This window comes from Capra hircus, chromosome 5 (assembly GCF_001704415.2).
Source record: "Capra hircus breed San Clemente chromosome 5, ASM170441v1, whole genome shotgun sequence".
NCBI classification, from domain to species: Eukaryota; Metazoa; Chordata; class Mammalia; order Artiodactyla; family Bovidae; genus Capra; species Capra hircus.
The window spans coordinates 22,506,473-22,519,911 of NC_030812.1; the positions used below are offsets into that span (position 1 = coordinate 22,506,473).

Sequence of the window (13,439 nt, forward strand, 5' to 3'; positions counted from 1 at the left end):
ACAATCCACTCCAGTACTCTTGCCTGGAAAATCCCATGGACAGAGGAGCCTGGCAGGCTACAGTGTATGGGGTCGTGAAGAGTCAGACACAACTGAGACTTCACTTTCACCAAAAGGATAGGCAATATTTTTCCACAAAAGCACATGGAAGAAGCATCTGTCTCACATCAGAGTCAAGGAAAGTTGACAGGAAAAAGCAATTATCTGCAATGAGACTTGAAGGATAATCAGATGTTAACCAAGAAAAAGCAAGACCAGTAAGGCATAGAGATTAGTACACACAAAAGTTCAAAGATAAGAAATAACTTGGCATACCTCAAAATCAGTTCATTATGCCTGGATCAGAGAGAATAACATAACCACACATATAAGGTCAACAGATTTTCCACAAAAGTGAAAATTCAATTCAAGTGGAAAAAGTAACATTTTCAGCAAATGGTTACTACAACAAGGATATAGAAACATGTGGTTTCCATATCCACATGGAAGGAATGAAGCTCAACCACAATTCAGACCATACACAATAATTTAAAATAAGTCAAAGACTGAAATGTACAAGCTAAAAGATTTTTTAATCTTTCAGTCTTTTTTAAAATGAAATGTAGTTGATATATAATATTGTAAGTTATAGGTTACAACATAGTGATTCACAATTTTTAAAAGTTATAGTCCATGTATAGTTATTATAAAATATTGACTATATTCCCTGTCTTGTACAATATCTCCAAGTAGCTTGATTTCTTTTTAACCAGAAGCCAGCACAGGATAGTTTTGCAACCTTGAAGTAGGCCAAAAATTCTGTAGTACCCAAAAAGCAAAAGCCATAAAAGAAAAGGCTGACAAAACTATTTCTCTTTGACAGACACCATTAACAAAATGAAAAACAAGCCACAGACTGAGAAGAAAATATACACATCACATATTTCTGATTGTGGTGTAAGGCCTAAAATTAAGGCCCAATGCACACTGCTTTGACAACTAGTCAAGCTAGAAGGGCTTCAGATGCCCTAAACTGCAAGTTCCCTCGCCACTCTGTTCCCACAGATAAGGTCCTCTATCCAAACAGCTTCTCCTCTTCACAAGGCCTGCTTATCCCTAAGCAGCAGGTTTCAGCTCCCTGCCAGCCCCTGGAATTACTCAAATAAGCCAATCACATCTCCTGGAGGAATGGGATGGGGTGGAGGGGCCTTACCTCCCTGATACCATACCATACACCTGACACCAGAATGCCTGCCTGTCCCAGCCCCTGATTATTGATTTTGTTCCCAAACGCAATTCCCATGTGGCCCTGCATGGCACGCAGTGTCCTCTTCCCCTGGGCTGTGAGTATATATACCAATCTACGCTGATCTCATTTGTCTGATTATGTGCTGAGCCATCCCCATAGGTCTAGAACAGGAATCCTTCCCTCACCAATGGAACGAGTAGGAGGCAATCAAAACATTGATAAAAGGATAAAGAACTCTTACAATTCATTAAAATATAAAGATAAATACTCCAATTCTCAAAATGGTTGGATTTTCAGTTCCAGACAAAATGAAACAGCTACATTTCTTTATTCTTCCTGCCAAGTACAGCTGAACTCTCTAGGCATTATATAAAACACAAGAAAAATAAAAAGCTGAAAGGTAAAGAGAAGAAGGCAGACCAGTTAAGGTCTCAGGGGCCAAGGATTGAGACAGTGGTGAGAACTCTGAGTTTTCTTTTCACTTCATATATTCTGGACTGTGTGCTGGCAAAGCCAGCAATCTGAACACTTCAGTGGACACTTACTAAAAAAGCCCTAAGAAAAGTCTTCTCTAGCCACTTGAGCAGGAAACTGAAAATCTGATGTGTTATTTGCTGGTCATTACCAAGTGCCTTCAGCATGTACTAAGGATGGAAGTCAGATTAGAAAGAGATAAAGAGTAAACAAAGAATATGCTTTGGCAATGTGATATACGAAATAGCCTAAACAATTGTCCTAATGAGAACAAATGATATAAGATATCACATTATATTATGTATTATCCATAATGTATATCTATTACAGACTGAATGTCTGTATACCCTAAAAATTCTTATGTTGAAATCTTAACCTCCAATGTGATAAGATTAAGTCATGAGGGTGGACTCCTAATGAATGGAATAGGTATCCTTATAAAAGAGACCCCAGAGAGTTCTCTTGCCCCTTCTACCATGTGAGGATGGCCTTCTTTATCCAGGAAGCAAACCCCATCAGACCTAGAATCTGCCAGACCTTTGAACATCCCAGCCTCCAGAACTGTGAGAAATGTTTATTGTTTAAGCCTCTCAGTACTTTTGTTATAATAGCCTGTATGTAGATACTATTTTATATATCATGATGTATAATAATATATAAAATATGATATAAGTGAGTACCAAACCAGGGCACTGTTTTATTTCTGACTATTTCTTTAAAATCCTGGAGACCATGGTATTTCAAATTCCATTTAGATGGTCGCTAAGGGCACAATGTTAAAACCTAGAATTTGTTCAAAGTGGGAAGCCAACCTCAGGGTAAAATGGAAAAATTAAGAGAAAAAGAGAAATTGAGAGACACAGTGAGAGATTTCAACTGAAACCTTAACCAGTTAACACCTGAGCACTGGGCAAATGGGAAAAATAACCTGAGAATTCATAATCACTAATAGCTCTCAATTAGGTTAGTACATGGAATTTACACTTGTTGGTAATATGAAAAATTTCAAGTACGGAACTTAGTAACAGAGTTCCAGGTTAGAGCCACCTCTAGAACAGTATTTGGATGTTGATGGGAAAAATTTAAGTCACAGGTAAAAACCAAAGTTGCAGGAAAAGAGATAAGCTGAGAATGTGAGAAAGAATGGAATCCAAAGCACAAGAGAAAGGACTGAAATTTGACAGGAAGAGACCTGTCTTCCATATACTGAAGAAATAAAGAGACTAGAGACTAAAGCATAGTTTTAGTGACAAAATGAGAACACTCTTCTAATGATTCCTTTTCTCTCAGAGGGATAGAAGGTGACTGAGAGAAGGCGGGAAGAAGTTGAGACACACGAAAGGTTTGGGGACGAAAGAGAGTACAACTATCACAGTAGAAAAGGAACACTAACACGAAAATACAGCGGCATCACCAGGCACTGCTCATTACCACTGCAGACTTTTTGCGTCTGGTCTGAATGGGGTCAGCAATTATTACTAAATTCGTTTCCAGGGTTACAGCTGAGCTTTTTGAGCTTATCAAAAACACAGTTTGGAATGTTTTCCTCAAACTTGCTCTTTATACAGTTCAACTGATCCCTTTCTTCTCACTCAGTCTTGTTAGATCTTATGGTTAATAAACACATACGTGAAAGACAGATGGGCAAAAAGAGATAAAATAGAGAGATGAATGGTAAAAGACATACACAGAAACATACACACAGAAGACTCACCAACCAAGAGATGGGGAAGAGCAGGGAACAGGGAGCTGGCTAGGTGGCACAGCTGGGCCCAGAAAAAGGCAACTGACAAAAACTGTCAGATCAGAAACGTGAGTGTGTTCGTCTCTCAGGGGCAGAGTTATGGACGGTTTTTATGTTCTTCTCTCACCTAACCTTTTTCTATAATGAGCGTATATTATTCGTTAAAAATAATGATAGTAATAAAGTAACTTCTATGGCTGACTTCTCAAAAAATGAGTTATTTTTTTAGACTTTCTCCATTAATTTTTAAGAAGCTATCAAACATAAACATTCTTAAAAATTATAAATGAAGACAAATAATGTATAAGTATCATAGCTTATCTAATTTTTCATTAGCTTAGTTGTTCATGACAGTACAAACACATAAGTACTTACTAATTGGTAATTCTTTACAAACAGATTTTTAAATCTTCACTAAGTTGAGATGACTTTAATATTAAATATAAACTGTCAATATTATTTTTTAGTCTTAATATACACTTTTGCAGTCTCACAACAAAGCACTATTATCTACCTACAGTGTAGATCCAATTCGTAAGTAAGATTTATGAGATCTTTTGCTACAAAAGTTTAAATTACCAAATGTTACTCCAAACATTTGCTGTTTTTCCTTAAATAATACTTAATCTTCTCATACCTCTGAAGAGCTTTCATGATTGACATCCACTGTGTTTACAGGAGCTGCTGATGAATCTAAGTCTGAACCTTGAGAGCCAACTCTCCCAGGAGTCTGAAACACAAGCAGAAAGAGGGGGAAAATCAAAGGAAATGTCAACAATATACTCATAAGCTATATAATAACTAAATAGTAATCAGGGCTAGCCTTACACAGAAAAGGACATGTCCTCTCGATAACAACAACAAACTGCACTAGAAGCTATCCTTTATTGAAGACTGAACCTAATACTGTATCAGTATCTCTGTCTGCATTCTCTCAGGTTTAGTCTTTTTAAATTAATAAAAAGTTCACCTTTATAAACCTTCTATTTTAATTGTGCTTTATCATCTTCACCTCACTTTCACAGAGTATCTTAATTAATCATAATGACATCTCTGAGAGATGCAGGGAAAATGTTTTATCTATAGATGAGAAAACAGATTCAAAGCAACTAAGGGACTTCTCAAAATTGTACTGTTAATAAAAATCAGAAAGAAATAGAACCAAAACACTGTAATTCTAATTTCTCTTGCATTGCTCTCCACTATATCAACTGAACTACAATGATTTGAGAGGAGCTAAAAAGAGCAACATGGGTCACATTATCTAGTCACCCACCTACCTACCACCATGCCAACCATTACCAGTCTGTCTCCAATATTTAACATTCCACCATCAAAGATACAGTTTGGAGGGTTAAAGGTCTTTTTTCCTCCTGCAACATTATTACTCATTATACTTAGGTATGACCTTAAGGGAACTGGAAACCTCCTAAAACATCAGGCAAAAGACAGGAAAACTACAGGACTACAGGGAATAGAAAACCTGCTCTGAAAGGACTTGCATACCGATTGACTTGACCTGAAAACCAGGGCAAAAACACCAGACTGAAAAGTGCATGGACCACACAGATTCAAAGGGAAAAGAAAAAAAAGCCACAGCTAACTGAAGAGGTAAATAAAACCACTAACATGGAAAAAAGAAAAGTGTACGGACCATAGGTGAGGGAACTCACCTACTCACCTGGAAACATCTGCTATAGAGAAAGGAACTAGCTGGAACACTCCACAGGGTCTGAGTCACTGGAAGGAGCCATTTATGTGATCTCAGGCTGCCTTGCTACACGAACACTGGCAGGCACCATACGGGAATCCTCCACCCAGCCTATCGGCACCAGTGGGAGAACACTGCACCTCGGCTGGGTCTCACAGCTGGCCGAGCAACCGCTCCGCCCACCAGCACCCTCACTGCAACTGTGGCCCCACCAGCTGCATGCATAGGAGACTCCCCTTAAGCACCCGGCTCTGGTGGCCAGGCAGGATTGTGCTTCTGAGACCCATAGGACATCTCCTAAATAAGGCCACTCCCTCTAGACTAGGAGAGACCACTGATATACCTAATATACAACAGTCAAAATAACCCTGAAAAAGAAGAAAAAAGCTGGAGGTATCATGCTCCCTGGTTTCAAACTGTACTCTAAAGCTACCAAGTCTCCCTTGGTGGCTCATTTGAGGTCTTTTGGGAAATCAGAAATGTGGTGTGGAGATACAGGGTGTTAAATTAAGTTTCTTTAATAGTCCAGGAAAGAGATGATGACATCCTGAACTGAGTTAATGACAAAGATGAAAAAAGGATAGATTAAAATTTGTGTAGGTGATTGAATTAACTTAGTGATTGGCTGTTAAGGTTAGGGAAGAGAGGAACTAAGTAGTATCTCTGCTTTTGAATATGCTATTTAGGTTGGTCATAACTTTCCTTCCAAGGAGTAAGTGTCTTTTAATTTCATGGCTGCAATCACCATCTGCAGTGATTTTGGAGCCCCAGAAAATAAAGTCAGCCACTGTTTCCACTGTTTCCCCATCTATTTGCCATGAAGTGATGGGACCAGATGCCATGATCTTAGTTTTCTGAATGTTGAGCTTTTAGCAGGAAGCATTAGGCTAAATGAAATAAGCCAGAAATAAAAGGACCAATATGTATGACTCTACTAATATGAGTACCTAGAATAATCAAATTCACAGAGACAGAAAGTAAAATAATGAGTACCAGAGGCTAGGGTAGTGGGAATAATGGTAGAGAGTTTCAGTTTGGGAATGGTAAAAGCAATTCTGGAGATAGGTGTAATGGTTGCACAACAATATGACTGCACTTAATTCCACTAAACTGTACACTTTAAAATGATAAAAGTGCTAAACTTTATGTTGCCACAATTTTTAAATTTTAAAACTAACTGAATCTCAAGCTAATGGTATAGTCACACAGAGAACTATTTCAAGTGTTTTAAGAACAGTGTTTTGACTATATAGCCTTAGTGAGCTATAGTACAATAACAAAAAGAACTGTAAGTTTATTAATAGCAATGATAGTATTATTAAAATTATCAGACATATATTTTAGATAAAAATAATTATGTCAAGGTTAAGAGCCAAGACATTCAGTATAAAATTTTAAAATATAAACTCAAAGAAGGGAAAATATTTTATAATATTTAATTTGACCTCATGTTGTTTTGCTTTTTATTTTTTTCCTCTCTCTTTTTGCTTTTTAAATATCTCTCTGTGTATGCATGTATATCCTAGTTCTTATCTTCAACGCTTAAAAGCAATGACAACACAGAAGCAATAAGTACCCTAAGTGCCCAGACAGTGGTACTTAAATAGCATTTCCCATTAAAAGGAAGCAGGACTCTAGAGAAATGGATGAGTCCAGCCTGGAGGAGAAATCTTATTAGATGAATCTGGGACACATTGTGCTATAAAGGAAGTAAGTTATCAAATACTTAACAGGGTCCTGTCAAAATGACAAAGCCAACTTAAATGCACTTCCACTAGGTAAAGCTGGGACAAGGTGCACGTCAAAAAATCACAATGGCTTCAAGTAACTGAAACCCACTAAATATATATAAATTCTTGAGTTCACGAGGATTCGTATTAAAAAATCCATGAGTTCAAACTAAAAAGACACTCAGTGATCACTATTAGAGTATCAACTCTTATTCTGAAAATTCATAATTAAAGAAAAATAATTAAGCATGTATCCTGACCATCTAGTATACACTGATGTTCCTGGCAACCAAACAGTCCGGGTTTAAACTGAAAAGTTCTTTACAGAAAAATATCAGCTATTATATGTAGAAGAAATAAATATCTAGACAATCAAGTTTGCAACTATTGATGAAATCAGTCTTTCCAACTTGTGATATCATAAAGCTTTTCCCTAGATAAGAAATTCTTCTGTCCTTTAAACTATTATAGTTCTTATTGATACTTCTGTAACACTCATAATACAAGGAAGAAGAAAGTGGGGGTAAACCAGTACAGTTAATGACCGTCAATAAATCACACCTACTTTTTAATGCCCTTGTAATTCTCATGCATAATCCTCTCCCACACGGGCTCTGGCCATGAGATTTGCCTTGCCTCATGGCAGTCTAGCAAATAAGGCACAAGTAGAGTGCACAGTGGGATTTGTTCACTCATTGCTGGAAACTCCTCTATCACCACATAAGCCCAGGCTAACTTTGGACGCATGTGACCCAATGAATACTACTGGCAATCTGACACAGACTATGTTAGAGTATCATCCTAATCAAAGCTGTATTAGTAAGAGATGGGAATACCAGACCAGCTGACCTGCCTCTTGAGAAGCCTATATGCAGGTCAGGAAGCAACAGTTAGAACTGAACATGGAGCAACAAACTGGTTCCAAATAGGAAAAGGGAATACATCAAGGCTGTATATTGTCACCCTGCTTATTTAACTTATATGCAGAATACATCATGAGAAACACTGGGCTGGAAGAAACACAAGCTGGAATCAAGAATGCCAGGAGAAATATCAATAACCTCAAATACGCAGATGACACCACCCTTATGGCAGAAAGTGAAAAGGAACTAAAAAGCCTCTTGATGAAAGTGAAAGAGGAGAGTGAAAAAGTTGGCTTAAAGCTCAACATTCAGAAAACGAAGATCATGGCATCTGGTGCCATCATTTCATGGGAAATAGATGGGGAAACAGTAGAAACTGTATCAGACTTTATTTTGGGGGTCTCCAAAATTACTGCAGATGGTGACTGCAGCCATGAAATTAAAGGACGCTTACTCCTTGGAAGGAAAGTTATGACCAACCTAGACAGCATATTCAAAAGCAGAGACATTACTTTGCCAACAAAGGTCCGTCTAGTCAAGGCTATGGTTTTTCCAGTGGTCATGTATGGATGTGAGACTTGGACTGTGAAGAAAGCTGAGCGCCGAAGAATTGATGCTTTTGAACTGTGGTGTTGGAGAAGACTCTTGAGAGTCCCTTGGACTGCAAGCAGATGCAACTAGTCCATTCTAAAGGAGATCAGCCCTGGGATTTCTTTGGAAGGAATGATGCTAAATTACTCCAGTACTTTGGCCACCTCATGCGAAGTGTTGACTCATTGGAAAAGACTCTGATGCTGGGAGGCATTGGGGGCAAGAGGAGAACGGGACGACAGAGTATGAGATGGCTGAATGGCATCACTGACTCGATGGACATGAGTCTGAGTGAACTCCAGGAGTTGGTGATGGACTGGGAGTCCTGGAGTGCTGCAATTCATGGGGTTGCTAAGAGTCGGACACGACTGAGTGACTGAACTGAACTGAACTGAAGAGGGACCAGCAGAAGGATCATTCTGCTTAACCTAGCCCCAACTGTTGATCTACAGAATATAGAGCAAATAAAATGTGTTGGGTGCCGGGAGCCAGCGTGAGGAATCCCACCCATGACAAGGTCATGCGGCAGAGGCCTTGACGGGCAAGGCGAATCAGGCCTCAGGTTTTCCCCCTGGTATTTCCAGAGCATGTACCCCCCGAAAAATAAGAATATGCCTGCCTTATTGTATCGTACTTTTCTACTTTTCTGACACTCTCTGGAAAAAGTTAATTCAGGGCTTCAGTCTCCTGCAAAAGAATGGCTCGGCTTAAAACCCCCTCTGATAACTCTCTAGCTTGCCTAACAGGTTCCCCCAACCTCTTACAGCTTGTGAATTGCTTGCAGCCCCCCAACCGCGAGAGGCACAAAGCTTAAAAACATCTTAAAGATACAGAGCCTTTTCTAAAGAGCCAAAAATCATACTGGTGACAGATTTCACTGTTGACTCAATGATTGCTGCCAGGCCTCCATATTCTTCATCTTTTAGGCACCTGGGAGGATGTTAATCAACATAAACAGGATATGGAAAAAGATATATAATACTTTTGATGTTAGCAACACTAGACTTTTGAGTTAATTACTTATCTTTTGTTATAAATCACTGTACTCCTTTTACTTGTTATAAATTGCTGTATCTTTGCTATGTAAGAATGTAACTTTATTTAGTGTCTTCTGAGAGTGGCACCAGACTTTGAGAAGAACAACACAAATAAGTCTTCTGGTTGACAAACTCTTATGAGAAAAAAAGTCTGTAAAACATTAATTGGCCCTTTTGGCCGGAAGATGATGTAAATCACCTAAGACTTGTGTATACAACTAGGTATGTGGAGAGAAAAGCCTGGTTTTGATAAGAGTCTGGGCTGCTAACGCTGCATAATTTTGTATTACCCATTGATCTCTATGTACAATCAAAAAGGTATAAAAGGCCTTTCTAGACAACAGTGGCTGGGCCAGTCATTGGAAGGACTGGTTTCCCCCATGTCTCCTCTTTACTCTAATTTCAGGCTGAATTCCCATCTAGGGCGTGGAGGCTCACCATGTCTACTTACTTGCCCCGGCTTCTAAGATCTGTAAGAGAGAGAGCCGAAGGCGGGGCACCCTCCGATATTCAAACAGACGCCGGTGGCCTAACGTAGATGGTGCAAGCTCCTTGTCTGGAACATTATTGGCTTTCCACGTAAACCAAGTTATTCAGCCTCTTTTCTCCACTAAAATTTCCTACTATACTATTTCCTCTTAATCTCTTTATATTTCTAATTAAATAAACAAGTTTTTCCTCGCCAACACCGTCCCCACTTCGAATTCCCTGGATCCACTGGGGCTGGACCCCGGCAGTTGGGTTTAAGCCAAAGCTTGGAGATGGTTTATTGTGCAGCAACAGATAGAATTTGGAAAAGGGCATGGCAACCTACTCCAGTATTCTTGCCTGGAAAATCCCATGGACAGAGGAGCCTGGTGGGTTACAGTTCATGAGGTCGAGAAGAATCAGACACACTTCACAACTAAAGAGCATCACAACAGATACAATTAGACACAACAGATATAGTGCTGTATCGTCTCCACAAAAGAAAAGGAATCTTTTTGAGGATGAGAGCCCTGTAAGACTGAGGTATTTATCAAATTTCCTAGTAAGGACACAATAAAAGCATCCACCTGAGTTTACTACACAATACTTCTCGTACATTAGAAATAATTAACATAACTCCTCCAAGATTTACATTATTCTCTTTTCCATAGATTCTTTTTTTAACTTTCTAAGTTAAACAAAACTCTTGAGATTCTCTTGGACTGCAAGGAGATCCAATCAGTCCATCCTAAAGGAAACCAGTCCTGAGTGTTCACTGGAAGGACTGATGTTGAAGCTGAAACTCCAATACCTTGGCCACCTGATGCGAAGAGCTGACTCACTTGAAAAGACCCTGATGCTGGGAAAGTTTAAAGGCAGAAGGAGAAGGGGACATCAGAGGATGAGATGTTTGGATAGCATCACTGACTCAATGGAGATGAGTTTGAGTAAACTCTGGGAGGACAGGGAGGCCTGGCGTGCTGTGGTCCACGGGGTCGCAAAGAGTCGGACACGACTGAGCAACTGAACTGAACTGAATTTAAACAAAAGACTAGAACTAAACTGCTACTCTAGTTTTCAGGGCATCTGGGTAAAAATCAAGATTTTTTTTTTCTCTTTGACAATACTCTTTTGTGGAGTGTTGGAAAACCATCACTCTCAAATACTGCTTGTGTTGGGAGTGTTGCTGTTTAGTCATAAAGTCATGTCCAACTCTTTTGAGACCTCATCCTCTGTCCATGGGATTTCCCAGGCAGAGTGGGTTGGAGTGGGTTGCATTTACTTCTCCAGGGGTCTTTCCAACCCAGGGATCAAGCCTATGTCTGCTGCACAGCAGGCAGAATTTTTTTACCACTCAGCCACTGGGGAAGTGTAACTAAATCCAAAACTGTATATACTCTTTGACTCACCGCTAGGAAATTACCTAGTCGACAATTTCATTGAATGATCTTGTATACAAGCATGTACGTATACAAGCATGTCTACTGCAGTGTTACGTGTCAGCAAAACTGGAAACAAACTAAATGTCCTTCAACAGAGAAATGATTAAACTTTAGTAAGCCATATAATAAAATATAATGTATTTATTAAAAATAAATAATAAAAGAGGCAGTTCTGAAAGTGCTGATACTGAAAGCTCTCCAAAATATATTAACTGGACAAAAAGAAATCAAACTCTTAGAAGAGTATGATCATACTGCATAACGTTAACGTATAAATGCACTAAAACTTTGTGGAAAAATATACAAGAAGCTACTAGGAATGATTACTGGAAGGACCTTCTACTTCTCACTTTATAGCTTCTATGCTACTAATCCTTAACTCCTGTTTGCCTCAAGCTTCCCATTAAATTTGTCTCTTAAGTCCTTTCCTGCTTGCTCTCAAACTTCAGCCTTGAAAATGATCACTACTACTCTTTGCTCTCATCTCCACTGTAACTCTAATGCCTTTAAACTTGTCTTACAACTCATCTTTGTAATTACTTTACTTTTCATCCTCTGAGTTCCTTCTCATTTCTATACCTTCTTCTTAAAATTGAATATATCCTGATCTGTACCAAATCCTGATGTAGAAGGACTTTTGCAATATGGCCTTGACCCGCCATATGACTCCACTGATACTGTTCTATCCATCATAAATCCATGTACAATAGGAAGCTTCTTTACATATATACCACATTTAATCCTAATTCATTTATACCAGCTTTCAACTGAAAACAAGTCCTATTCTTTTAAATGTAAGCAATTCCACCTAACCTAGAGTCATCAACAACTTTAATAAGCATGCAAATAGTCATCTATGTTATTCAGTTATTAATGCTGAATTGAGAGCAATCCCAATTCAATGTTTGTAAGTGGTCTCTAAGAGGCTTTATCTCCCTTGTTGCACCTTATTCCAGCCCACTCCAAAATTTCTAGAGTGCCAGCACACAATACACTTCTGCATCCTAAGTCCCCCTGTCTAACCTAGTGCTATAGAACTTTAAAACAATAAATACAGTGTGCCAGAAAGCAGGGTGACAATCATGACAGTAGCGAGCATCCACTGTGCAGCCGCGCCCGACTGTGTGGCCCCACGGATAGCCCGCCAGCTCCTCTGGCCATGGGGTTCTCCAGGCAAGAGTTCTGGAGCGGGAGGCCACTCCCTTCTCCAGGGGACCTTCCCGATCCAGGATCCACTCACAGTGTCCTGCATGGCAGGTAGACTCGTTACCATCTGAGCCGCCAGGGAAGCCCTGTCTAAATACAATTGGCTCTTGCTTTCAGCATAGCATGTCAAGTGTTCCAAAAACAAAACTGCATCTAAATCTAGGAATACTGATTCAGAATATAGTAGTTAGAGTCACACAGACGTACATGCAACTTCCAGTTTACCTACTTGGAAGCTCTGTAAAGTCCCAAATTCCCACTTGCAAAGTAGAACTAATAATGTCAGCCTTGTGGAACTGTTGTGAGGATTAAATGAAATAGCACATGGAAGATGTGTAAATCAGCACCTGGCATTTGTCAGATCTACTGTTAACAGTAGATACTTCAGTTCTGTCATCAATCTTATCTGACTCTTTGCGACCCCATGGACTGCAGCACGCCAGGTTTCCCTGTCCATCACCAACTCCCAGAGCTTGCTCAAACTCATGTCCAACGACTCAGTGATGCCATCCAACCATCTCATCCTCTGCCTACAATCTTTCCCAGCATCAGGATCTTTTCCAATGAGTCAGTTCTTTGCATCAGGTAGCCAAAGTATTGGAGTTTCAGCTTCAAGCATCAGCCCTTCCAGGGAACATTCAGGACTGATTTCCTTTAGGATGGACTGGTTTGAACTCCTTGCTTTCCAAGGGACTCTCAAGAGTCTTCCCCAACACCACAGTTCAAAAGCATCAATTATTCCACGCTCAGCTTTCTTTATAGTCCAACTCTCACATCCATACATGACTACTGGAAAAACCACAGCTTTGACTAGATGGACCTTTGTAGGCAAAGTAATGTCTCTGCTTTTTAATATGCTGTCTAGGTTGGTCATAGCTTTTCTTCCAAGGAGCAAGTGTCTTTTAATTTCACGGCTACAGTCATCATCAAACTGATCACATGGAC

At 39.5% G+C, this 13,439-nt stretch overlaps 1 protein-coding gene across 3 annotated transcripts in view; it reads right to left on the minus strand.

Annotated features, from left to right (window-relative positions):
* The window catches only part of EEA1 (early endosome antigen 1), a 124,527-nt gene that overhangs the window by 84,809 nt on the left and 26,279 nt on the right, over positions 1-13,439 (minus strand). For all 3 annotated transcript variants that reach the window (XM_018047620.1, XM_018047619.1, XM_018047621.1), the window contains exon 2: positions 4,084-4,176. In XM_018047620.1, coding sequence (XP_017903109.1) covers positions 4,084-4,176 — 93 coding nt within the window. The remainder of the gene's footprint in view (positions 1-4,083; positions 4,177-13,439) is intronic.